Source organism: Lates calcarifer, linkage group LG5, assembly GCF_001640805.2.
Source record: "Lates calcarifer isolate ASB-BC8 linkage group LG5, TLL_Latcal_v3, whole genome shotgun sequence".
Lineage (NCBI taxonomy): Eukaryota > Metazoa > Chordata > Actinopteri > Centropomidae > Lates > Lates calcarifer.
The window spans coordinates 25,766,757-25,793,914 of record NC_066837.1 but is presented as its reverse complement, the minus strand read 5'-3'; the positions used below and the strand labels follow the sequence as shown (position 1 = coordinate 25,793,914).

Genomic DNA, 27,158 nt, shown 5'->3' with positions numbered 1-27,158 from the left:
CTTACTTGGCAATAAAGTCTGAATCTGATTTTCAGTAGGGAAATTTACACTGTTACAGCAGCAGCAGGGATTGTAAAAAATAGAAAAAGGAATAAATACAAGTAAAGTACCAAACAAGATATAAACAAGACAATATTATAGAAATCTAAACAAAAAACAATATACACAGGACTATATACATAGAAACAGATTGAACTGTATATTGATATTGCACAGATTGAAATAATATTGCACAGAATAAGTGACTGATAAGCAGCTGTTTCGTTATTTGAGAAAAAAAATGAAGTTCAAAATTTTTTTCATGCCTAAAAAAGAATAAAAACACTTAGGAAAAAAACCCTGACCAAGGATTTCATAATTCATGTATGAAAGGGTTAAAATCAAAATTATCAGAGCATCAGTTCATACTCTTTGCTGTTTGTTGTTGATCCTGTTATATTCCACTGCTGAATATGGTATAGAAATACATATATAGATGATAGGCGGTGGGCACTGTGTGTCTGCTGTAGAACACTTTTCCTCATTAGTTACAGTATAGTGCCACTTATTGGCTGTTTGTGGGACTGGCAAATGATTAAATTCAGTCGTGTAGAACAGAATAACGTTCTTGTTTTTATCTGCTTTGTTTGTTCCAGTTGTCAGTGGCTAAGTTACACTAATGCTCTTTGTGTGAGTGTTGATTAATAAGGTGGAACAAGTGTTCAGATTTGTTATGTACATAAGTCAAAGTGGTAATAACCCAGTGCAAAAATACTCTAAGAAAACTCCCCACATTTTTTGTTGTGTACATATAATCATAGATTCCAGTGGGCATATTATATTAATACAGGTACTTTTATTCACTAATACAATAATAATTAAAAATGAAAAAATACTAGTATTTTACCAAAAAACATTTTAAAATACAGATATCAATTAACTGTTTATCAGATATAACAAGCAAAATATCAAACAATAATGAAAATAATAGCTGCAGGCCTTAATTTCAATGACTTTATAATTTGCTGGGTGGTTCAGTCTTTAATAAATATAAAATGCCCATAGCTGTTCATTTGTTATGGATGTCAAACTTGACTCAACAAAACATGGCGACTGTCAAATGTTGAGGAAGTATAAAATGGCATATGATAGAAAACTACTCAGTTAAAATACAAGTATGTCAAAAACTGACTGAACTTTGGTACAGTAAGTAAGTTAGTAAATGTACTCAACTCTGTTGGAGACACAGTGACTATATTTGCTGTACTTCATTTAAATGTTTCCATTTTATGGTACTTTGCACTCCTACCTTATACATTTCAGATTGAAATATTGTATGTTTAATTCCACTGCACTTTTTAAAACATATATAGTTACTATATTTTACACAGAAAACAAAATTAGTTTATCAAATTTGAAGAATTAAAGCACCAAACAACAGACAACAAACAAACACACAGACAAACAGACAACAAACCTAACAGTATATACAGCACATAAAATTAGCTCCAACTCAGCTCAGCTGCAACACTAAGGTACCTCTGACATGTTACTGCATCAGTAGTAAAAATCCAATAATGTAACAATGACAGTGGACATCCAAAAACATTTTGCAGTAAATAATTATACTCTTTCAATTTCAGTACAAATTTGAATGCAGGTTCTACAGGTTCATTCTACTTGTAAATCTGTAAAATCAGTATTTTTATAGTATGTTGTAATAAATGATCTGAGTACGTTCCTCAAATTACAGTAAACTTGAAGACTGATTTTTTTATCCTGCTCTCTAATAGCACTTCCACTTTACAACCACATGAGGGCAATATCAGAGCTTTACAATGAAGTGGCATCTTTAATGTTAGACATTTATTTCCAAACAATAAGCGATGATCTACTTGTTTGAGAGCTTGAAGTTGAGAAAAAAAGGAGAAAATACTGAATACGTATGTGGCTGAATAGTACAATACACCATGACATGAAAATTAAAGCTTCTCTAATAATAGCCTTTGTTATTTCTCTATAGGGAAGGAAAAGGAAAAATTAAATGAAATCGGGGAATTTATATTTTTGATTGCTGAACAATATTTTAATAAATAAATATTAATCAGAATCTTTATTTATGTATGATATTATTGCACTGCTTTAGTTTAGTATATATATATATATATATATATATATATATAAATATATATATATATCGTTGAAGTGATGCAGTCTATCAACGATCAGCTAACTTAGCTTATGAAAAGGTAATATTGGCTGTCAGTCAGTCAATAAAATGCCTCCTCCCAAGCTATTCTGTTCCCCTCTCTGCTGTTCTCCCTTCTCCTCCACTCGCCCCCACCTTTTCCCCCCAGCGGAGAGGAAGAGCAGAGACAAGTGAACAACAAGCCAAGGCAAGGAAGATAGGATATTGCATAGGTGGGTGTTTTCTACGTCTTTGTTGTGAGTGCTCTCGCCCCGCTGTGGACACTTTATTTGTTTCCCTTTCTCGCCGTTTGTTCGACCACGCCGAGGTGTGTTTTTTTGTTGTCTCACCCCAACTCACTTCTTCTCCGAGCCTGCGGGTCGAGGTTTGGATTGTGTCAGCGCAGCAGCAGCAGTAGCAGCGGCAGTCGGCTAGGCTAGGCCTGAATCCACCTCGCAAACACTTATGGACTTTGAAAAACAAGCCTAACAGTCTCCAGAATCGGTAATGGCCTGTCTCTTGGTGTTTTGCGCTCGGTTCATCTGGTTGGGAATTGTTGCAGGTGGAAAGAGGAGTGAGTTTTCATTTTGCGAACTTGATTGTTGGAACGCAGCTTTAGCAGGCTAGCCACCATAGCACAAGCTAATTTAGCTAGCATCGGTGTATTCCATTCGTTAACTTAATGAATAACTTATCTAGAGTGGGACTTGGAAAAAGTTCAGAACTCGTTCAGACATTTAAAAGTGGTTTATATAACGACTGGTTAAAACTGTAAATTATCTAGCTAATATAATATTGACTAGCTAACATATCAATTTGTCTCATGAATGGTGTGGTTTGTGGATGGCTGGGGGTGTTTAACATTATAACATAGCACACGGAGTGTTTTCTGTTTGCTGCCTTTAAACACTGAAGGGACAAGGTTTCACTAGACCTCTCCAGTTTTCTCCCACCTGGGGGGTATTCAGGACAGGTGAGAGTACACGGAAGTGAGCGGCCAGCCCGCCGCGTCACCGACCGTAAGTTGGGAGTCAAAGTCCAGTCTCGGTTTACTTATCCATTCCCTATTATGTGCTGTACCTGAAACGCCCACTCTCTGCGGACACTGGTGCTGCACGGCGCTTTTCAGGTGACTCTGCTCGCAAGGTGTGTCATTTTTGGCAGATTGCCTTTAGCATTTTGTTAATTTTTTCTGTGTGCCCGTGACTATGGAAAACCCACTGTTTAGTGTTACAGCAGCTGCCTTTTGATGTGGTCCGCCAGGTAGGGGAGGGAGGACAGGATTTGTGGTGTGGTGGTGGTAGTGGTGGAGCAGCAAGGGACAAAAGCAAGAACCTGTTGTGTGGGTCTAGATGTGTGGGGTGTGGTAAGGTGGCAGGCCTGTTTGTTACTTCATTACACAGTCTCTTGTGTAGAGGCTTGCTACACAGACACCCTCTCAGCTTACAGCTCTTCAGTGTGAACGGATGCTGGATTACCCAAAAGGACTTGACTGAAACTGCTTCAGTGGATCAGTTCTGGAGTAAACCCACTGTTTTCTGTTTGTAATCGTGATCTTCTGTAGTTTCTGTGTGTGACGTTAAATATGATTGCACAAGAGCAACAGAGAGACAAACCTGAGACATGTTTGACAGCTTGTCTACAGTAACTGTGAATTGTTGATTTGCATTGATACAGTCAGCTGATGGGTGAGTTTCAGGACAGCATGGACATGCCTGGCATATTCCTCTAAATACCCTGCGGGCCTGTCTGCTTTGACCTGCTGGAACAGAGATGGAAGAGATTGTGAGCAAGTTTGGACAAGCTGTTTGCTTAGAAATGTCCCCTCTGAAAGATGTAAAAAGGAGGGGCAAAAAAACCCCAAAAGTTGGGACATTTCTCTCGCTGCCTAGAACTCGTTCCTAGCCATTTTGTCTGTGGGGGCTGAAGTCTTGCTGCTCAGCCAGTTGTTTTAACCAGGGCTATCATTTGTGAGCCTCTGTAATGACGGGCTTTCAGAGTACACCACGGGTGTGTCCCTCTGACACACAGAAGCTGGGGTTTTCTTATATTTGCTCCTCCTCCCTGTCTGTATGCTCTCTCTCTCTGTCTTTCTACCTCTGATGGTTACACCTGCAGTCGTGTTTTTATTTGAACAAGCATGTCAGTACACTGTCAGTGCAGGGGAGGACATGTGTGATAATATACACAGAGTGAAATCAAAGTGCACAGATTTCTTCTAACTGTCATACAGGACCCTCCCTCAGGGCCGGTGGTTAAAACTTCTTGGAAAGGTTGAGTGCCAGTTTGCATTTTTATGGTCCTCACTGCCGCAATTCAACCAACTTCCTTGTTAAGCGGTGGTCACACTCTGTTTGCAGTTCACCAGTAGTAAATCTTTACAGACAGCTGAACATTAGTTTTTAGTTTGTGTTGTCATTTTTCCATAATATCGATGGAGCAGGAATGTTCATTATTTGTCATGATTTGTTATTTTAGTTTTGAAATATTACTGAATTTCTGTGTTTTGTGACATTATTGGCTGACGTTGAAGTGAAGACGACAGTGAAAGACTCGTCTAGATGTGGAGCTGACCTATATTCGTTAAATCAGATATGACACAGTTTTACAGCTGGGTGACTATGCAATATTCTCATCTATTGACTCTCAGTGGACTCATGATAAGAATGTTTTGTTTCTGTTTTACATAATTCTGCTGTCAGACTGAAATATTTCTAGGCAAAATGTAGTTCCAAACCAAGAAAATCATCATGATAGATATACCCTAATTTGAGGGAGTCAGACAGGTGTTCCCTCAGGACACTGTTGTAAGGTGCCCTGATACTGATGAATCTCATCCGGTCGCCAGTTTAGTCAGTACTTTATAACCTAATCAATAGCCACAATCATTTAATTTATGGCATTTGTTTCTGTGACACAGGCCTCTGCTCTTCTTGTAAAATGCTAGTGGAAACCCTTTGTAAAGGAATAGTGACTGAAGTCATTTTCATTACTGATTGGTTATGATGATTGATGGTTGATGATCAATAAATGATTGAAATGATTGAGTAAGCTAAAATGCCCAACACTTGCTGGTTCTAGTTTTGAGAGTTTTTGCTTAATTTATCTGTTTGTATCATTGTTAATTTAATATCTTGGGCTGTTGGTGCGACAAAACAAGATGCCACCTTGGGTTCTGTTGAATTTGTGATGGTGATTTTTTTCTGCTTTCTTTGATGTTTGATGGACTGGACAGTTAATTAACAGAGACACAGATTAATCATGAATGATTTATTTGATGTAATTGAAGTTCATTTGTAATGTGGGATATGATGGTCAAGAGGCTTTGTTTCCCTCAGCTTAAAGAACTAAAATAGTCACAGTCACCTAACTTCTAATGCTGCATTTAGGAGTAAGAAAAAGAACGTTAAAGCTTTATTAATGATGTAAGTGACAGAAAACCCAGATGACATCCAGCCTCATGTCAATATCATATCGAGACATCTCCTTGCTCCAGTTAGATGTGCATATACTTGAACTCGCTGGTCCATTTTTTCATTCTTTCATTGCCCTCTGAATTACAGCTGCCAGCACATTTCCTTCCTCACTAAGAATAGTAAGATGGTGTCCTGTAGATTAGACAGCTGGCCTTGCAGAGGTCCCTGAACAGTCTGCGTGGAGTGTGACTATGGGTGGGCGTGTGTGCATGTGCACTCTCTCTGCAACTACCACACTGTGCCCACATTGCAGGCCGCATGGGAAAGGGGTGGGGGTTTCATGGTTTCAACTCAGGATGGTAAAGGCGGTAGTAGTTGGATGTGGGCCAAGGCTAACACACTACACACACTACACACACACAGACACACACACACACACACACACACACAGGCCAAATCTCTGTGTGACCATTCAAATGAGGCTGAGTCAGCAGAGCATTTGGCCAAGCCACAACAGCATTTTACCATAGCTTCACCTCAGCTGTGTGTGTGTGTGTGTGTGTGTGTGTGTGTGTGTGTGTGTGTGTGTGTGTGTGTGTGTGTGTGTGTGTGTGTGTGTGTGGGGACTGGAACAGAATGCATGTCAGGCTGCCACAACCACTAGTGACTAAGTCGCTGAAATAGCAATGATAGCATATGATAATAAGGGAATACACTGCAGTTACAATGCTCAGTGGGCACTGGATGATAGCTGAACAAACTGACTGTGAGTGTGTGCTTCAGAGTTTTCAGTGAGTAGTGGACACTAACAGTGTGTGTACATCTGTGTTGTGTGTTGGCTCAGGATGGTAAGTGGCTTAGCAGTGTAATTCCAGGGCTATCCCATTAGCAGATATGATTTGGCGTTTCTGCTAATGGCCTTACAATAGATTAATGACTAATGCCCAGGCTTTAAGTGGCTAAAGCCATTTAAAACTCTCTCACAAGCAACTGCACCCTGCCACAAGAATGTTAGCGGTGAGACTCGCATAGCTGTAGAGGTTGTGTGTGTCTGCCTGTCTATTGCACTGAGGCTCAAGAGACCGTCTTCTTCTACACTCTTAAAAAAGTGTTGACGTTTTGACAGAGCTGCATACAACAGCTCAGACTGTGGGTATGTTGACTTATCTGATGTGTGGTGTCAGTGTTTCATCTTCTCTCTGAAATTCACAGTCCCTAATGTAAAACTTGACGGCTGCTATATGTGGTTGGGATCTCAGCAAGGAACTGTTGATGTGTCGAGGTTTTGATTTAACTTTTAATGCACTCATAGCCTTACGTGGATGCTACTTATACCGACTTGAAAGCAATTCAAAACGTCTTTCAGTTTGTGAGCATTATCCACTATAGAAGCACTTGGCTGGTCTGCGGTCGGCTGCCCTGATTGGGTCAGAGAATGTAACAGCTTCCACTCTTCCTTTTCCAGGACTGAAGTTTTTGGCTGGTAAGAAAAAATTGTTGGTGTGAGAGGTGGATGAGAGCAGCACAATGAAAGAGTGAAGGGCTCCCTTATTAGGACAGCTTCCAACAGCTGAGACAGGATATGACACGCTAAATCTCACTGTGGAATGTATGACAATGGCTGTGTGTGTGTGTTTGTACTTCTGTCCACAATGTGTGTTTTATTTTCCACACAAATGGAAAGAAAACGAGGAGAAGTGTTAACTTCACCAAAACTTGCCACAGCTCTGTTTGAGTATTCAAGGATAAAATCAACGTCAGCCATGCACACTTGCTACCTTTATTTAGTCTCTGACCCACATACACAATCACTCGCCCTCACACGGATGTAAAAGCACACTTTACGCCGGTGTATGTGCGCACTCAGACTTTAATACAGGAGTCTTTGTTCGCTCCATTCCAGTCTTGTGCACGCGGATGGAAAGCAGATTTGATCTACATGAGTCAGTGAACTTTGAAGTAGAAAATGGTTTTTGCCCTGGTTTGGAGATGAGCCACGCTCATGTCATCCCGTTATTAGACAGACACTGCTGAAGTAATCTTCCCCAGATTCCTCATTCCTCCCTCATCAGTGTCCCTGCTGAGGAAGTCTGAGGAAAAGGACTTTGTCATTGTCTTAATTTGGGTTGGAGTGACATTCACTTATTATCATTCCTCTGTAATTCAGGCTTAGGTCATCTGTGGCATGTCTTTAGGCCACATTTCCTTCTAAAAGACCAGTTTGGGGATTAAAATCAAACTTTACTTCTTCTCTCCTTTTTCATGTTATTGCTTATATTTTTGCAGCCACTTTTCTGTAGTGTGGTGAATGAATCATTGGTATCTATGTAATTCAGCTGCTTAAGGTGAAATATGTGTTTCAGTATGTTGTATGAATTGTCTGGTGTAGTGTATCAAGCACACCCTTTACATTTGAATGATCATCAAACTCTCCATGAAAGGAAAGAAAAATTCCACAAGGAGGAGCAGAGAGATTCTATCAACTTAAAAAATGCATTTATATGCAGAGTGAAAAAACTGTTGTCAGAGCAGAATATTGTAAGACCAAAACAGTAAGACTCTAAAGGAGAAAACATAGTTGATGGTGTGTGTGTGTGTATATATGTATATATATATATATATATATATATATATATATATATATATACATATATCACGTTACTTTGTCACGTACCACCCACCTAAATATTATCACAAACCAAGCACACACCCCTCCAATGGCAGCAACACTCCCCAATGTCAGGGGCCTCCCCCAGCAGGATAATGTTCCCACCACACCACAAAACCTGCTCAGAAATGTCTCGAAGAACATGACAAAGACCCAAAGCTGTTGACCTGGGCTCTAAACTCCCCAGATCCCAATCTGATTCAGTACCTTGTGGGACTTGCCTAAAATTGCATAGGTCACCCTCATAGTGGGGGGACCTATTTAAAACAGCTCTGCCTTGTTAGGGCTTGGACATGGGATCTCTGAAGATCTCCTATAGTGTCTGGCACTGGGACATTGGCAGCAGATCCTTCGAGTCCTTTGGGTTGCTGGGATGGGGCCTCCATGGATCTGACTTGTTCTGGATCATCCCACAGATGCTGGGTCAGATTGGGATCTAGGGAGTCTGGAGCCCAGGTCAACACCTTGGGCTCTTTGTCGTGTTCCTGTTGTTGTAGTGTTGTTGTCATTGGGGGTGTGTGCTTGGCCTAAAACAATGTTTAGGTGGGTGGTACGTGTCAAAGTCCAGATGAATGAAGGACCCAAGGTTCCTCAACAGAACATTGTATTGTAACAGGATGATGAATGTTATTCACCTCACGTTATTCACGCCTGTCAGGTTTTTTCCCCCCCCCACACACGCCAGTAGTTCAAAACACCTCTGGATTTTCAAATTTGGTGCAACCTGATGGTGTGATACAGTCCTATCATAAGTCCTCTGAATGCTCTCGCACTCGTCTTTCTCTCTCTTCCTCACTTTCTAGCGAAGAAGAAGTGCTAACAAGCTCGGCACACTGCAGCTGAAAGCATGCTGTAATTGTCTCTCATCATGTATCTCACTTTCTGTCTATTTTTAACCCCGCAGAGCAGGAGGTGAAGAAAAGAACTGAAAAACTGAGAGTAGTTTGCTTCCACCCCTGCTCTGCTGATGCTTGTCCCACCTTGAATTTGAACTGAATAATCACCTTTATTGAATTCTCAAGTAGCACACTCTTTTCTTATGCCTGCTGTTCGTCCTTGCTGTGACTCTGTATTCATGTTTTCTCTGTACCTGCTACTTTATCTTCCCGGTTTGTTCTCTCTTCCCTCATTTATCTTCCCTTGCTGCAGTTCCCTGCGTCAGCTCCTGCTGCTTTTTAACCTCTAAATATCAACTTCATTAGCACTTCTTTGGTGCGTATGTTCCTAGATCTGCACTGTGCCAGGGCCATTCTTCATATCTATGTACTGGGGGTTTTTCTGTCTCGCTTTTTCAATTCCTTGATGAAAGCCTGGTGTTGGTTAAATCTCTTCTTGCTCTGTGGTGTTGACCCTGTACTATCCTGTGCTCTGCTCTCAGTGTGTGAATGGAGCAGTGTGCGAGTACGGCCTCCCTGCTGGCCTCGGTGCGGGAGCAGGAGAGGCAGTTTGAGATGCTGAGCCGAGCTCTGGAGGAGGAGCGGAGGTCGTGCGCCGGCACCCTGCCCCGCCCCCTCCCCAACATGCAGGTAACACGGAACAAATCCCCCTCGTCCCCCTCCCCCAACCCACCCACGCACGCTCTCCATCGAAAAAGTCCCTCGGATTCATCCATTCATCGATCCGAGTGAGCTCATCCAGTGTCTTCCCCCCACGGTCACCTACATCCTATCAGTGTAGACTGGCTGGATGGCAGCAGAACCTAGAGGGGAAAAAATACCTCCTCTGGGTTTTTAATCAGGCTGGAGTTTTGATGCCCACTTGAGCTTTGGAAGTTAAGCTGAAATAAAACAACTAAAGCTCCTTCCAATGAGGCCTTCTCCAGAGGAGGTAATTTATACCCTCTGTTGCTCCTCACAGCTTTTGATCATGCATTTTTTGCCTATTCTCCATCGGTTACTCAAACACCACCCCATGTCTCCTTCAGAATAAATCTTACCATCATCATTGTCATATCTCTCCACCTCCCAAACTTAACACAGGCAGTGTAACCCATCATTTGTCTTGACTTGTCCATAGGCGTTTGCATGCAGAGATATGTCTTGCTTGATATTTAGTTTGTTGTGATATCTGCCTTTTCCTGGACTATCATCAAGAAATTTACCTTTGTAGCTACAGAATGCCAACCAACTGGTTTATTTATAGTTTGTTTGATATATTTCTGGTATAACAAAAACCTCCTTCGGCTGCCTTTTCAGTGGGGCAGAGTCCATTAACAGGGCACTGAGGTCCAGTCAGACCCCTTTCATCAGCTGTGATTCTTAGTAAAACTCTTGATTCCTGAGTCACTTTCACAGATGAACTGTGTTCAACTGTTTGCTCACACACCCTCTTTATCACGCGTGAGTCACTTACCTGGTCGAGAGAGCGTCGAGTGACTTCACACTCTGAGTTCACCGCAGACAGACATGCAGGCACTCCCCCGCTCGCTCATTCTTTCGCTTCCTTATTGACACGCTCAGTCATTAGTGCACATGAATAAACCGGCTTACACATGTACGCATACACACACACACACTTTTTTTTTTGCCCCTGAGGCAACCTTTGAAATACACTCTAATAAACAACCGGACTCTCCTGCTGGCTCACTTTCCTTCTCTTGTTTGTCGCTCTTGTACTTAGGCTCACCAGGACACGATAATTCTCTTCGCTGATAAGCAGCAGAAATATAGGTAGAGCATGTGTTATAACAAGAGGGAGAAAAATGTAGCTTGTGCTGTTCCTTATCTCCTTATGTGTTTACGTAGCCCAGAGGCATCAGCATGCCTCTGCCACTCTCCCAGGCAGTGCAACACGACCTCAGTCGTTACTGACAGGTTCCCACACGCTCACATCTGCCCAGCACTTTCTACTATTCCCTCTGACTAGGTCCTAATCTGCACTCGAGTGTGCTCAACTGCTTAATATATGTCTTGTTTACTTGATCTAGGCTGAGTTGCACTTCAAAAAATTGTCACTGCTTCTCCCAGTATAACCATTACTATTTTACTAATTTGAAAATGCAACATTTCTGTCAGTCAGAGACAACGGTGAGGTCAGTGATAAGCTGTTTCCTCCCCCCTATTTGTGCCCCCTTGATCCTCTTTAAGTTGTGGAGATAAAACTGTGAAGATGGCAGTAGAGGTACTTCAAGCTCCCCCTGTGGCTGGAATGGGAAGTGCACCACACCCTGCATTACTCCTGGGCAGGCAGTGCTGGTGGTGTTGACACATGAGAGAAAGAGATTTTATCTCTCTGCTTGTCTCCCTCTGTGGGTCATTATTCATTTCATTACTGACTAATTTTGTTCCTCTGTTCATTCCATCATCATAATACATTTATGTTTGATCAAGTTTGTTGAATGAGTGTCCTCCATGCAACTACCTCATTGTTTGTGTTTAGGGATGAGTTGTGTTGTGTGGGATGTGTTTTTGTGTTCATGATGTTTACATACCTTTGGAGTTTGTGTAGTGTCATTATTCCATTCAATGCAGATTTTTTTTGTTGAAACACACTGCAAACTACGAACCAAAGCATTAACCGTCACTGACTTTCACTTTATTTTTAAAAACTACATTCTTGTTTTGTTTGTGGTCAAGCCATCTTTAGCTAGTTGCAACACCAAAACTCAATTCATCAGAAAGAAAACAGAGAAAGGTTCTATTGTTGAGCTTCGATGCAACTTAAAGTACCTGAACTTCACAAGATAAAGCTGGGTGCAATTAAAATTCAAATGAAAGCTGATTACGGTTGCTGCTTTCACTTTTGTTTTTTTTTTGTTTGGTCAATATGAATTGCTTGTGACTATGGAAAAGTTCCACTGCCCAGTCAGTGGTGTGATGTGTGATGTGTGATGTGTGATGTGTGTGTGTGTGTGTGTGTGTGTGTGTGTGTTCATAAATGCGTATGTATCCTTTTATTCTAAGCAGTCTCTTCTTTCTCTCTTCAGAACGGCCGCATTCCTTGTGATGCAGACATAGAGAGGCTGACACTCAACGAGGGTTACATCAACGGGACACATCACGTAAGCATCTTTCAGAGCCCTCTCAATTTCAGTTGTTTAAGGCTTAACATGGCTAACCCCATGTGAAACCTGTATTTGTCATTTCCCTTGAAATGTGTGAATATGTGTATGTAGTTCAGGATGGAGCCTGGTCAGATGGTGCAGGAGTCCTACACGGTAGAGGAGGAACCCCAGGAGTCCCCACCTGTTGTCTCTGTGGAGACCACTGAAGATGGCACCACACGGCGCACAGAAACCACGGTAACATGAGATCCAAATAGAAACACTTGTTGCCGTGTGCTGTATACAGAGTGACATGCTGGCAGAAATGGTTACAAATGAGTTTATTCTGGATCTTTTTACAGCTTTTGTGCTGTACTTGGAAGATTTCCCTTTGGATTATAAAGCTCTAACATACAAATTGTCTTGTGTTAAATATTCAGCTTTAACATCTTCTCTCCTGTCTCTCTTCTTTTGCTCTTTAAGGTAAAGAAAGTAGTAAAGACCACCACCACTCGTACAGTCATCCCCTCTGTGTCAGACACACTTTCCCTGGATGGTGGGGGTTCAGTAACAGGCATGTCAGCCTATAGTGCGCCCATGGACCGGGTCTACAGGCAGGGTCCTGCCACAGGCATGCCTATGGACTACCCCACTCACACTGTGCCCAGAAACTACCACTACGGACCTCCAGGGGGCTATGACGACTACCGCGCAGGACCTCCATCTGAGACCTACGCAAGCCTTACCAGGGGTGCTCGCATGGATGATCGCTACAGGTATCATGTTTGTTGCTGTTAACACAGCTCATGGAAGATTCAAACCACCAAGGCAGAGCAGACAGTAATTTCACAGTTTAATTAGCCAACTTTTCTCCTTTTTCTCAACCTCTGTTTCTCTCTCTTCTCTAGACCAGTCCATCCAGATGGGTACAGAACTCTGGATCCGAGCTATAGAGCCCCAAGCAGGAACCAGCTGGACCCATATGCTGCTCAACCACAGGTATGTTCAACAATCACTGCGTCACTTTGTTTGGTGCTTTCCTTTTTGCAGGATTATAACTTGGTCTGCTGACCCTTGAGGATTCCCTTGCTCAATTTAGTACTTTGTTTCTATTCTGCATGTTAAGAACTGAATAGGATTTCAATAGGTAGGCAGAGGTTTTCCATTTGGAAATGGCGCTTGAAGCTTGTAGTACCATACCTTTATCCCTGACTCTTTTGTAGGTTGGGCGCATGGGAAGTGCTATGGAGCTATCTTCTATCCCAAGGTTTGTTCCAGAGCCTTACGGTCTGGAGGATGATCAGCGCAGCATGGGCTTTGATGAGCCTGACTACGGCATGGGACACCCAATGCACTATAGCACTGTGCCCCGGAACCACCACGCATTCCCCCATGGGCCCCCACGCAGAACTGGGTAAGTAATGTGTGTTTTTGTGGTGACTCATCTATGTTTTAGGGATGACTACTGTAGTGTCTGTGAGTCATCTGTTAGAATTAAGTCCTCAAGATAATTTTTACTACAATAACATTATATTACATTTACAGTTCTTGGTATAGGACCAAAATAAGAGCAATTTTCACATCACCTCTCTTAGGGCTGGATTAAAAAAAAGATTCTCTTATTAATCCAGATTTTTATTTGAGTGATCCAGTATTGATTCTTGAAATCCCAACATCGATCTTTGCATTTGCACCTTTCCTCATGTCCATCTGTGCTAAATGTTACATGTATGCAGTGGTTACTTTTTGGGAGTGCTTTAAGTAGTATATCTAAGCATTAGTGCTTTGTGGAAATCAAGTTGTTACAATTTGCACAACAAGGTTATTTGAGGTTAAAACATACCATGGGATAGCTGCTTTATGAGCTGCCTTGAGTCACAACAAATCTTGAAGTGAATCTAGAGATCCCTACTATAATAGGAATAGACTGAACACTTTGCACACTGATCTGAGGTTTAGGTTTATGTTTGTTGAAGAGATAATATCTCGGGTTACGAGATACGAAGCCGTGGAAATGAACAGTGTGTGGATTCTACTTTAATTAGTCTATCCCTCCCTGAGAGTTAACAGTAGCTAGCCTGATATCAGACATCTTGTCAACATAAACAGTGCAGATGAATTAGTGGGACGACTTTCAGTTTCTGCTTTCTCTGTCCTCAAATTGATCTGTACTCAGTTGAAGCATCTGCTACTAGCAGTCCATGTGTAGCTGTATGAAATAGGATTTAGCCTTTTTTTCTGGTAAACAATTTTCTGATCAGGAAATGTGTAAATGGATTAGCTTATAATGTGTATTTCACACATTTTTTTTGTCAGGGAAACAGCAGTGTTGCTCAACTGTTGAATGGAAAGTCCCAGGATAAATTATGAGAAGCTGTATTTATCTGATGTAACTGAATCGAGAATCGAATTGAATCAAATTGAAGTAAGTTGATTCTGGACAGTGAATCGAAATTGGTAGATCAGTATGGATATCCAACCCTAACCACCAAACAGTTATACGGCTCAGGTGTATAATTTCCCTATGTGTTTGTATGGGTAGATGTCTGTGTGTCGTCAGAAAGGGCGTACATTCAGATTTTTTGCTTCCCTTTCTCCTCAGGAGTTACGAGGGCACCTTGGATGGTGACATGAGCGGTCCAGGGGACATGTACTATTGGGGTGGAGGAGCGCCTCTGGCCCAGGGTGAAAGAGGAAGCATGGCCTCATTGGACAGCACTCTAAGGAAAGGTCCGGGCCCTGGTGGTTGGCGTCAGCCAGAGCTGCCAGAGGTCATCGCCATGCTCAACTACAGGCTAGACCCGGTCAAGAGCAACGCAGCTGCATACCTGCAGCATCTCACTTACAAGAATGATAAGGTAAGAGACACACATGTGCAAGCACAGTCTTAAAATTTTTAAAATGTAAAACTTGTATCCCACTACAGCGTTCATTAGGACCAGTTTCTCAGTCAACATTGCTGATTACAAACTTCTTAATGCATATGTTTACAGTAACCAGGACAAGCTAGAACTCAACTCAACTCTAGCTAGCTAAGCAACTCCAGCTGGTTTGACAACAAGCAACTTTTACTCTTTTAATAAAAAGAACTGCAAAAAACAGTGTTGACAGGACATTTCTATATGAACTGCCCCCCCCAAAGATTTCCAAGGATATAATATTGATTTGCTGAGCTGTTTAAAAACAGTAAACTGGACTTTACTTGACCCCCATCCACATCCACTGCTTATGTCGCTTTTCCAGGTGAAGTCTGATGTGCGTCGTCTGAAAGGCATCCCAGCTCTGGTTTCTATGCTTGACAACCCAAACAAAGAGGTCAGTTTGCATGGCTTTCAGTTCATTTTTTACTTTGTTAGAAGTGTATTTATAATTGGACTAGGTGGGGTAAAAGTGAGGCTTATGGGATGTACAGTAGTATATTTCTTATGTAATACTGAGACAATTCATTGGCCTGAGCCAAGTTGGAAGGACAACGTGAACGCGAAAACCTTAATATCAAGTGAATGAGAAATAAGCATTACGTATTTGAGTTCTCTTGGTTAAATCCTGGAGGTCAACATTTGTGCTAAAAATGGTTTCGGCCAAAACATTCTGTGGTTTTTTTAATGATTCCCTTTCATTTAGGCCAAGCTGTGGCAAAGTTTTGCTGATGTTTGTATGGGCATTACCAAGCAAACCACATCATGCATTCCACTCTTGAAGCAAAGAAGCATCTTAACTTCACATTTCATGCTCTACAGCCAATGACAAGTTTGTAGTCTGGTGTGTGTCGGATGACTTGCTGACTGGAGAAATGGGTCAGACAGCAACTGCATCCTCGCAACCTTTTTAAGTGGTTCCAAAGACTCCACTCCACTTTGTGTGTGTGTGTGTGTGTGTGTGTGTGTGTGTGTGTGTGTGTGTGGAAAGCTAAGAAACAAAATACGACAGATTAAATGATGTTCATGAACTTGTGCTGAAATTAACTTTGCTTTTTAGTGAAAATATGTAAGAAATGTGGCCTAATTCGCCAATAATTATAGGAAATTACTTGCATGAGAAGTCCTGCTGAGGCCCATGTCATTAGCATAGCGCAATCTAACTGTTATGAGGGCATGTCACTGTTTTCTACTACTATGCCAAATCCATGTATGTGAAATCCATGCTCCCTAAATGATTCTCTGTCATGACTGATCGCTCATTAAACTGTTAATGTCTTTCTGTTATAGGTTCACTACGCAGCCTGTGGAGCGCTAAAGAACATCTCATATGGCAAAGATCCAGACAACAAGATCGCCATCAAGAACTGTGATGGAGTGCCTGCTCTGATCAGGCTGCTGAGAAAGACCCACGACCAAGACCTCACTGACACTATCACAGGTAATAATATATAGATTTTTTTCAACACTCCAAAACCCATAGATACTTCATTTACTGCAATGTAAGGCTAAGGAAGGAGAAACTAGAACCATCACATAATAATCAATGAACTGATTGTCAAAATAATTATTTTTTTGTCTGTTGTCTAATCAATTGATAATGGATGAAACCATATACAGACTACTCCTATAGTTCATCTGAATTCACAGACATGACATTCCACACAAATCTGGAGGTACCACTATCCATCTGCCAAGCTATGATTTTCTATAGGGCTATTTTTAAAGTGACAGTTGGCAAGAGTGCAAGTAAGCTGCATAACTAAAGTAGGCATTTTTGCATATTTTAAATTGTATGTTGTTCCCAGGGACGCTGTGGAACCTGTCGTCTCATGACTCTGTGAAAATGGAAATTGTGGACCATGCACTGCACGCCCTCTCCGATGAAGTGATGGTGCCCCATTCAGGATGGGAGCGAGGGAGCAATGGAGCAGGAGGCGGGGAGGAGAACTGCAAGCCCAGACACCTTGAGTGGGAGACGGCCCTCACCAACACAGCAGGCTGCTTGAGGTAGGGAGGAAAGGAAAGAAGGGAGGAAGGATGGAGGTAGAAAGCAGATTAGAGCTGTTTGATAAGGAAGGAGAGAGAAGGAGGGTGTGCTGATGAAGACGGAGAGATGAAAATGGAAAGATGCCAGCTCAGCAGACTGACAGAGCAGCGGGACGTGTAAAGGGAGGAAGGCAGCAATGAAGAGTTAACAGTTTAGAAGAGCAGGGAACACATCATGGAACGGTTTTAATGGAGAGGAAGGGAAGCAACTGCGTTCATGTGAAGCCTTTTGTCCCACTAATGATAAGAATCCTGATGTGTCCTTCCCAACCAGAATAAACTGGCCCATTTTACCAGACATTTTGGCTATGTTTTATAAACCTTTTAATAGATATTTGGTAATATCTGTATGATAACTGCAGTATAGCCTACTGTTCTAAAGCCACTGTTACAGTAGAAAGAAGCCCTCTCTTATTGCTAGCACATAGAAACAGGATATGTCATTTAATTTCATATACTTTGCATTAAAACACTTTTGGGTTAAATGTCAATCATTTATTAAAGCTGAAATTCTGGCTGAATTGAAGCCACAGTAACTGGTAAGTGAGATCAGGACAGTTGAAGAGTTTACAGGGAGGGGAAGCAGAGGACAGTAGGGCATTGACTTAAACAGTGTAAACAGTATGTTCTGGCCACCGGGTCTGTTATCTATGCATTCCCCTTGACCACACGGTTAATTACAGTGTTTGCTTGTGTGTGTAGAAAAGTATGTGTGAATAACTTGGTAATCTTGACGACTTAAAAACTTTGGTATTTGCAGAAAGGGTCTGGACAGTATCATTCAGTTCACAGCATGACTATTATCTGGAGTCAGACTAGTCCTGCAAATGATTACTGACGCACATATTGATCTTCACTCATAAACATGCAGATGTTGCATTGTATATTGTATTAATTGTATATTGTATATTATCAAGCACTTGTGGTTTGGTGTTGCATGCTTTTACTTACCTGTATTTTTGGTTTTTATACACACTCAACATCACAGCTTCCCCACACCACACTCCTGTATGATTCTCATATTTTACCTAAAAATTGCTGCTCCCTTAATGTGACATACCAAAGGTTAGTGGTGAGTTAGATGATCTAACACTGATTAATCCATCCTCCTCTGATGTTAGGACTGTACAACAGTCCTGATTTGATTTAGCCTTTATTTTAATATTATAAATGTTGGCCTACCACAACATGTAAATAACCTTCCTGGACTGTGCAGTGAAGTGAAATCAGTGCCCCCTGCTGTGGAGGGGAGCGTGTCCTGTTATTGTGTGAGAGGGCGTGTCCATGAGGAAAAACAGGCCAGCAATCATTCCACAGACTTTTCTTCTTCGTGGCCCTTTCTTTACGTCCCTACATCAGTGAATTAAGAACTGACCGGTTCTCAGTTTTCCATACTTCCAGTTCTGTTAGATCTTTAAGTGGGACTGAGTCACAGAGCAATTGAAGAAATTGGTCCGGAGCTGTAACTTGATCTGGTCGAACTGTACTCTCTTTGTAAAGGAGCAATTTTAACAGGAGTTTCATTCAAACAGCTCTTGGGGGTGTGTTCAAGCATTGTGTGCAGGAATCCTTTTGTGGTGACTATTTCCTTTCCCCTTTAACCTCTTTAACTGCCTGGTTTATTTCTCCAGCCGTTCACACTGCTAATCCTCATTTTTGTTTTACATTCTTGTTTCCTATCCTTTCAACTCTTCACTCGTCTAAAGAAATGTGAGTTCGGAGCGAAGTGAGGCGAGGAGGAAGCTGAGGGAGTGCACAGGATTGGTCGATTCGCTCATGTACATTGTCCAGTCCCAGATCGACTGTAAAGATGTTGACAATAAGGTATGTGGTATGTATTTACTTGAAATTAAAGTATTTAGTTGACCCTTGTTTCCCAGTGTGGGACCAATAAAGTTTATCTTTTCAGTAGTAAAGAGGTCGAAATTAAGGCATATTCAAAGAATAATTGAAAACAGGTCATATAATTGTGACCAGGTGATTTGATGTACCTATAGTAAGAAATATTTGAGAGTTTGTATTTAAATAATTCTTCATTTTTTCCTCCCATCTTTTCCCCTCCACCTTTGCAGTTGATAGAGAACAGCGTGTGTCTGCTGAGGAACTTGTCTTATCACGTGCACCGCGAAATCCCTGGCTGTGAGCGATACCAGGAGGCCGCGCCCATCAACCAGGGCCCCGCCCCCTCCAGCCAGAAGGGCGGCTGCTTCAGCTCCCGAAAGGGCAAAGGTCTGAGTGAGAGAGTGAGAGAGAGAGAAACATATACTGTATTTGTTCAGTCAGTAGGAGGATGATTTAGGATTGCAGTGATGTCACTGCTGTCAGCAGTGTCTTACTAGACTAATACTGACAGACACAAAGACGCACATAGACACTTAGACAAACAAGACCACTGGCTTGCACAGGAATGTTAGCAATTTCCCCAACTGAGAGGAAGCTCACGCTCTCTCCTGCTGCTCTGTTTGTGTTTCACTGAGAATATTGATTTTTTTTTTCCTCACTGCACACCCCCTTTCTACTGTTTTGTGGCTTTGCCAGTGTAATTATAAAATTATTTTGAAGTGACAAAGACCATCTGTCAACATTCATATACAGTCAGATACTGTCTCCTGAGCTTTGTTTTTCAGATTTTCTTTTTAATAATGGAAATAATAATGTAATAAATCCATGAAGGCACTGAACAACCATGTACAATATACATTTTAGGGAAAAAAAAAGACATTGAGGAATTAAAATAATGTAGGGCTGCAACAAAAGATTATTTTCATTATTGATTAATCTGACAATTATTTTTTTGATTAACAGATTAGTCGTTTAGTTTCTGAAATGCCAAAAAAGTGAAAAGATTCCCATCAGAATTTCCTAGAGCCCAGGGTGACATCTTGAAATGCTTATTTTGTTGGACCAGCCCTAAAGACATTCAGTTTAGAATGAAAATGAAAACAGAAAAGCAGCAAATTCTCACATTGTAGAAGATGAGTAAGAAATGTTTTGCATTTTGTCTTACAGAATTACTGAAGAGATTAATTGATCAGAATAGTTGTTGAATTTTTCTTTCTGATAATCAACTAATTGATTAATCACTTAAACGTTTCAGCTCTATAATACAAAAAAAAAAAAAATTCAAGTAACCGGGTTTATTGTAATTATACAATCACTCTATGAAAGAGAAGACTGTATCAGAGTCTCTGACAAAGATGTGTCATTGGTGTAGTACACATGTCATTTCCTCGAGGGAGTCATCCCAAAGGGATCAATAAAGTCCGTCTAAGTCTAAGTCAAAGGAAATGTCTCAGTTCACTGGTAATCAGCTTATAGGTTAATTAAATAGCATTTCTGTTTAATAATTTAAATGTGTTATTTATAACTTATCATTTTCATGTGTCGCACAGAAATATGTCACAGCAACAACCTCTCAAACTGATACAGTACAGAATAGCAGGGATAGCTTGTGTGTGCTTTGATTTGCTTTGGCCTTCATGCTGGGCATGTCACAATACTGAGCCTGTGCGGTGACAGCTGTGCCATTGGGATGTAATTAGGTGTTGATTGGGTGGCTCAGTTATGGCTGCTTTCCTCTTACTTAAATGCTCTCTCTTCCTCCTGCCATTTTCTCTCCCTCCTCATCCTTTTTTTCTCTTCTTCCTCCTCTCCATTTTTCTCTCCCCTTTTTGTGCTGGGCTACAGATGAGTGGTTTTCCAAAGGTAAGCTCTTTACCTCTGTATGACTGCACTTTGCTTCCGCTGCCTGTTGTTATCTCAGTGTTAGCAGTGGTAGAGTAACTGTAGCTGAGCTAATAGATTCAAGTATTGTCTTAGAACTAACATGCATGCATCCGTCTCACTGTGAAAGTGAAGAATATGCATCTGTTTTTTTGTCAGTTTCTGTTTTCGCCTGACATCATATATTTAACCAAACCAAAAAATACTAACAGTAGATGTAGTTCTCTAAAATAAATCTGTTATAATAAGATTTATATATATATATATATATATATATATATATATATATATATATATATATATATATATATCTTTTTTAAGTTTCTAAGACTGTGATGTTGATGATTCCCTCCAGGTAGGAAAGACGAGGATGCAGCTGCAGATATAATAGACATTCCAAAGAGGACCACGCCTGCTAAAGGTAATGACAGTCAACACTCAATCTGCAATCTGCATTTTCTCATAATCTTTATGTACCTCCCGCCCCACTGACCCTTTCATACGTCTTTCCTACACTTCCCCCTCGTCCTCCTGTCCCCCTGTAGGCTATGAGCTGTTGTACCAGCCGGAGGTGGTGCGCATCTACACCTCTCTGCTAAAGGAGTCTAAGAACCCCACTGTGTTGGAAGCCTCAGCCGGAGCTGTTCAGAACCTGTGCGCCGGCCGCTGGACTGTAAGAACTGCTATCCATTATCGTCCTGTTACACTGTACAACACTGCCGCTCCTTGTGCTGAGTAACTACTGTCCCAGATTGTGGGGATAATCTACAAACTGTTGTAAATGTGTTGTATAGCCTTACAGCTGTCTAGTTTAATAATATACTGTATATATGTCTTTGTTTAGTATGGACGATACATCCGTGCCTTGCTGCGTCAGGAGAAGGGTCTACCCATGATGACTGAGCTGCTGGCCCATGGAAATGACCGAGTGGTCCGAGCCATGTCTGGAGCCCTCCGCAACCTGGCCATTGATGCGCGCAATAGAGATCTACTAGGTGAGGCTTTGTGTTTCTCTCAACAAGATAATAAAATATGTACAATGTGCTGTATAAATGGAGTACCAGAAAGATTTACTGTGTCAGTGTTTAATCGTGGTTTAATGTTTTAACCACTCCTGTGTTGTTAGGTAAACACGCGGTGCCTCACCTGGTGGCCAACCTGCCCGGTGGTGGTCAGAGTCAGCCTGTGCGAGCGCTGTCAGAAGAGACGGTGGTGTCAGTATTGAGCACACTTCATGAGGTGCTGGGCTCTAGCCTGGAAGCAGCCAAGACCCTCAGGGCCTCGCAGGGCATCGAGAGACTGGTGCTCATTAACAAGGATGGGTAAGGGCTGATAGAAGAGATACTTTTCTGTTTGGCAGTTTTGAATTACTCGCTCTCATTGTGGGTCTCCTTTTTTCATTTCTCTCTCTCTGCCTGTCCTGTCCACCGGGATCACCAGTAATCGCTCTGAGCGCGAAGTACGTGGTGCTGGCCTGGTGCTGCAGACAGTGTGGGGCTACAAGGAGCTGCGGCGCACTTTGGAGAAGGACGGCTGGAAGAAGACAGACTTCATGGTCAACCTAAACCCTCCCAGCAACAACACTAGAGCCAATGGAGGATATGAGGACAGTACTCTGCCGCTCATAGACAAAGGTCAGGAAGTGAAAGGGAAGCATGTGCATGTATAGTGCTGTTCAAGGCTGCAAGTCTCAAGTGTCCTCTGTCCTCAGACCTTTGTCTAAAGTATTGTCCATACAGTAGCATTAAACATTGGCTTTTTTTCTGTTGATGTCGTCACTTTTACCTGCAAAATACACAAAGATGACTTTTGCATTGCTTTACAGTTTATAATGCTAATGCTTGTTTCTATGTGTTGCATGAAGTTAAGAGTTAACTAAGAGTCTGAATTCATTCTTAAATGTTTGTCTCAACCTGCTTGGCATGCAAGACATTTATGGGTTTACCACACTGGGACATTTCAGATAATCCCAATTGAGTTTGTTTGTCACCACAATGTATATTTGATTTTCTTTTTAATATATTCAAAAGATCCTTTAAGCTCTTTGCCACTGACTTTAAAATTTCCTAACCCCACCCAGCACACACCAAACTAATGTGAAATACATATTTGCAAATACTAGCTGTCTCATGTCTGACACTCAGGAACACTTACAAAACACTCACACACCTACACACTTCACAGTCTTTGGCAGGAGATGCTCAGGCAGACATGTCTGAGGGAACAGAAACATTTAACTTTACAGAGAAACTGTGATGTTGATGCTTGCTGTGTTTGTGTCTTTTGATATACACAGGCAGCAAAGGGGACCGGGAAATGATTCCAATGAATGACTTTGGACCAGGTGAGAGTGAGTGAAAACAGAAAAGACACATACGCCTGGACAGAATTAGCACGTGATTCATTTGATCTTAGCATGTCTAAAACAAACAAACACACACACACTTACCTCTGGTTTACACATTTTTCTTCCTCTTAAGATGCCTACTCCACACTGGACCAGAGAGGGAGAAGGAACACTCTGGATAACACACTCGAACCTGCTGACAAAGATGCAGTACAGGTAAACACGGGCCACATGCACACCACATCCCTCACCCCTCACACACACATAGTCCTGCATGAGCATTACCTAATTCTCTTAATTCTAACAAACTCTACTACATACTTCCTACATGCCTTCCCTAACCCTAATATAACTTTAAGCACTGAAAACAGACTATTGTGAGGAATAATAAAACCATTAATTTTTTTTTACACCAGAGCAGTCCCTCACAGATTGTAATGCTTCATTATTTTCTACAAATTCTGTTTGTCTGTGCATCACCTTTTCTGGTGAATTCAGGAGTGTAGGCTCATATCAAGATAAAGAAAATGGGAGTTGTAGGGAAAAAACAGTTTAGTCATCTAGAAACTACACACCTTCTGAGGTTCCACATTTAATGATGATATACAGACCAGTGTCCTCACTTCCAGCTAAAAACGTAACCGTGTGAACGGACATGCTCTCACACACACCCACAGACAGCATGTCGATGCATGTCTTGTTTCACTGTGGTTGAAGTGTTTTGCACATAATTTCTCACAGGTGTTCTTTTTTTCCCCTGAAACATAACATGACCCAACATTATACTAACCTGTTGTAACCCTTCTTTCTTTTCTCATCTGATGCCTTATTTCCCTCCACTTTTTTCTCTTCCTGTTTTGCTGTTCTGTGTTTCCCTCACTCTTACTTTTTCATGTTTAACCCCTCCTTCTTTACTTATCTCCTCCTCACCGTGTGCCTTGTTTCTCTCTCCCAATGTCTCTTTTGGTCTCTCTCTCCTTCGCTTTCGGCCTCTCAATCTATCACACACTCCTCCTCTCTATTTTTTGTCTCTCTCTCTCAGGGAGGGATGTATGGGGAGAGGCAGGCCTCTTTGCCTCTAATGGATTCTTACGATGGTTAGGCTACACCCACTGTCACACTGCATGTCAGCGCATGGTATGTGTGCCCCCCCCCCCCCCCCCGGCTGCTCCTCACAGCTCACTGTATGGCCTAATATTGTACAACTGTGACTAGTTGTGTGTTTGAGAGTGACCAGTGTTGTCAGTGAGCTTCCACTCTACTGTATTTGGACTGTTTTTTGCTCCCCCTGCTGGTGAAAAGTGTTAGTGATTTTTAGTTTTCTTGAGATGTGATTTTTTTTTTTTTTTTCTCTGCACAGTTTTTGTGTGATTTTTGTCTAACATGTGGTGACTTTGTTGCCTGCAGCCACTGTTGTGTATTGTATTTTGTACTGTGGTTTTCTTTTTTTGAAAGCCTCTGCTCCAAATCAGAATTCTAAATGTGTGATTTTTTTTTTTCCCGCTTCACGTTAGCTGCTACACATCATCAATTCCCACACTTCTGCTTTCTCTTGCAGAAAAACTGATAGTGTGCATCACAAGACGACAGCCTCCTCCCACCTACTGCCCTTGCTGAACTGACAACGTGGGACCACTACACTACCAATGGGAATTAAACTCCATCCTTTTACACTCGACACTTCTGTCTCTCCTTACTCTTTTTGCAGCTTCCCTTCTCTCTCTCTCCCTTTCTCTGTTACATTCCTCCATTCGCTGACTCACTTTTGAAACAACATGGACAACTGACGTGGATCTACGTTCCCTGTGGACAACCGGATGCGACACTACAACCACTTTAAGCTCTGCGAGTCCTTAAAACTCCAAAAAACAACAAAAAAAGCTAACCACTCCATCAGATATGGTGGCACCAACACTACATCTCCACACAAAAACACTATAACTTGCTTGGACAACACTAACGCTCTCTCTTCATCAAAAAGCAGAGACTGTGGCTTCATCTGAGGACTTTTGTAATTTTATGGAGGTTGGAGCATAGACTTATTAAACCATTATTAAACTAATTAAATGGAACTGTTGGGATCAGAACAGGACATTTTGTTGACATTTTACATAAATGGCTAATACACTCTGTTTTGAAGAAACTGAGCGAATGTGTAATTTTCTCTCCTGATGGTTAAATACTACAAAAAAAAAGAATTTCCTACCATTGAGAAACCAATGTTTATCGATTAATCAGATACGTGTAAACTTTCTGCTTCTGTTTTGGTAGTGGTTGTTCCTCTTCTTGCTTTGCTTTGTACCACAGTAATGTACATGTGCCAAATGACACTGCTACTGCTGCAACTGCCAATACTGAATGCAAGAACTTCACACACTCAAGACTTTTTAACTGCAGCTACACTGAAAATTGTGTTTTGCTTTGTTTTGTATGCAGTTTGTGTCAGTGGCAGATCATTGCCAAGATGCATTGGGGGGGGGGGGGGATTCTGCATTTTTCTGTATTTGATTGTGGTCTATAGATATAAGGGGACAGAAATAGAGCAGAGAAATTCTTCTACACCTTGGTGGAATAGACAGTAAAGTCTGTGCTACGTTCCTATCTTTCTGATAAATGTAAGCCCTGTAACTTTTTTGGGGAGACATCACAGGAATCAGTGGATGTGTTTCCTTTTATCCACAGGTCTGTAATCTTAAGAATGTGTACATACAAGACTGTCTCTAACAGTGGGCTAACTGGAGTGCCTCGCTTATTCAGGACAGGTCTGATGGATGTGTCCAACGTGACATTGGTAAACAATCAAGGTGTCTTTTTTCCGAGTAGGTCACTAATTGAGCATAATGTACATGGAAGTCATCAGTTTTCTATTCTGCAAAATAATGGAATATGTGAACTTGTATGTATGTAAGAGTTGATTTTTGTTATTGGGATTGGATTTTTATTGTTTTCTTTACGAGGTATAAAACTCTTGTTCTGTATAATTTACTGCTTCACAAACCCATACCCTACCTGGCTTTAAGACAACAGAACAGTACATGGGAGAAGACACAGTATTGTCTGTTTTGGCCCACGTTGCTTTAGTACAGTGCTTGTTCTGTAGAAGAATGCATACTTTTAGTGTCGAGATGTAGATACTTATTGAGTGGACAATTAAAATAGGCACTAGGGGAGTATAATGCGTGCCCCCCCCCCCCTTAAAAAAAAAACAAAAACAAAAAAACTTAGTTTTCCATGCAAATTGAAAAACACTACAGAGGAGGCCTCATTTTCTCAAAGTAACAAGTTGCCTTCAAGAGTGGACTGACTAAAAGAGAACCGAGAGGAGCAAGGGTTGTGGTAGAAAATCTGTGTAAGGAGGCATAGATCAGAATTTTGCTATTAGATAAGTGGAGGAAGAAATAAGCACATTAAAACTATATATACAAGAGAATATTTGTTAATTTTAATGATTTTATGTATTTCTTTTTTTATATTCTGATTTGGGTTTAATTGTTTTGGGTGCTCTGGGTGAACGCATATGCAATCAGTTTTACTGTTGATTGAGTTTATGTCTTAATTAAATGCAAAATAAGTTAGCTAAACAAAATCCTCCAAGAGTCATCAGATACTGGAACACTAATGGAAAAAATCTGATTCTGGACTACACCTTAATATCTTTGCCTTGGCTCTTAAAATTGCACATTCTCATTTATGAATGAATTATGTAACTAGCAATACTGTTTTTAATAAAAAAGAAAATGATTTCTCGGAGCCTTTGTTTTCGTTTGCCTCTAGATCACACTGTAAACAATCCGTGAGAAGAAGTTCATAATGGAAAGAGAGGAGACTTGCTTCAGTGCTGTTTTCGTTGTTGACACGAGCGACCAGTAGGTGTCGCTGTCAGTCAGC

At 41.3% G+C, this 27,158-nt stretch overlaps 1 protein-coding gene across 14 annotated transcripts; it reads left to right on the top strand.

Annotated features, from left to right (window-relative positions):
- The first annotated feature begins 2,207 nt into the window (after positions 1-2,207).
- Positions 2,208-27,020, top strand: ctnnd1 (catenin (cadherin-associated protein), delta 1). 14 transcript variants are annotated; one of them, XM_018701010.2, is made up of 23 exons: positions 2,295-2,400; positions 9,630-9,777; positions 12,177-12,251; positions 12,366-12,491; positions 12,717-13,009; positions 13,142-13,232; positions 13,457-13,647; positions 14,836-15,091; positions 15,477-15,548; positions 16,442-16,592; positions 16,960-17,161; positions 18,907-19,024; positions 19,273-19,429; positions 20,888-20,905; positions 21,279-21,344; positions 21,469-21,596; positions 21,768-21,918; positions 22,050-22,245; positions 22,364-22,557; positions 23,220-23,267; positions 23,404-23,486; positions 24,313-24,407; positions 24,829-27,020. In XM_018701010.2, the coding sequence occupies exons 2-22, from the start codon at positions 9,637-9,639 to the stop codon at positions 24,370-24,372; spliced, it is 2,817 nt and encodes a 938-aa protein (XP_018556526.1). In that variant the 5' UTR covers positions 2,295-2,400; positions 9,630-9,636; the 3' UTR covers positions 24,373-24,407; positions 24,829-27,020. The 14 variants fall into 14 exon arrangements, with proteins under 14 accessions (XP_050926814.1, XP_050926810.1, XP_018556526.1 ...); XM_018701009.2 differs by having other exon boundaries at positions 23,220-23,273; XM_051070849.1 differs by lacking the exon at positions 2,295-2,400 and adding an exon at positions 2,409-2,495 and having other exon boundaries at positions 23,220-23,273.
- Positions 27,021-27,158: the final 138 nt, after the last annotated feature.

Bases quoted from the DNA above. Each gene is read 5' to 3' on its own strand.
- ctnnd1 (XM_018701009.2), top strand. From the start codon at position 9,637: ATGGAGCAGTGTGCGAGTACGGCCTCCCTGCTGGCCTCGGTGCGGGAG. The intron at 22,246-22,363 runs GTAAGGGCTGAT...CGGGATCACCAG, and splicing joins GTGCTCATTAACAAGGATGG to TAATCGCTCTGAGCGCGAAG. The intron at 23,274-23,403 runs GTGAGTGAAAAC...CTTCCTCTTAAG, and splicing joins TGACTTTGGACCAGGTGAGA to ATGCCTACTCCACACTGGAC.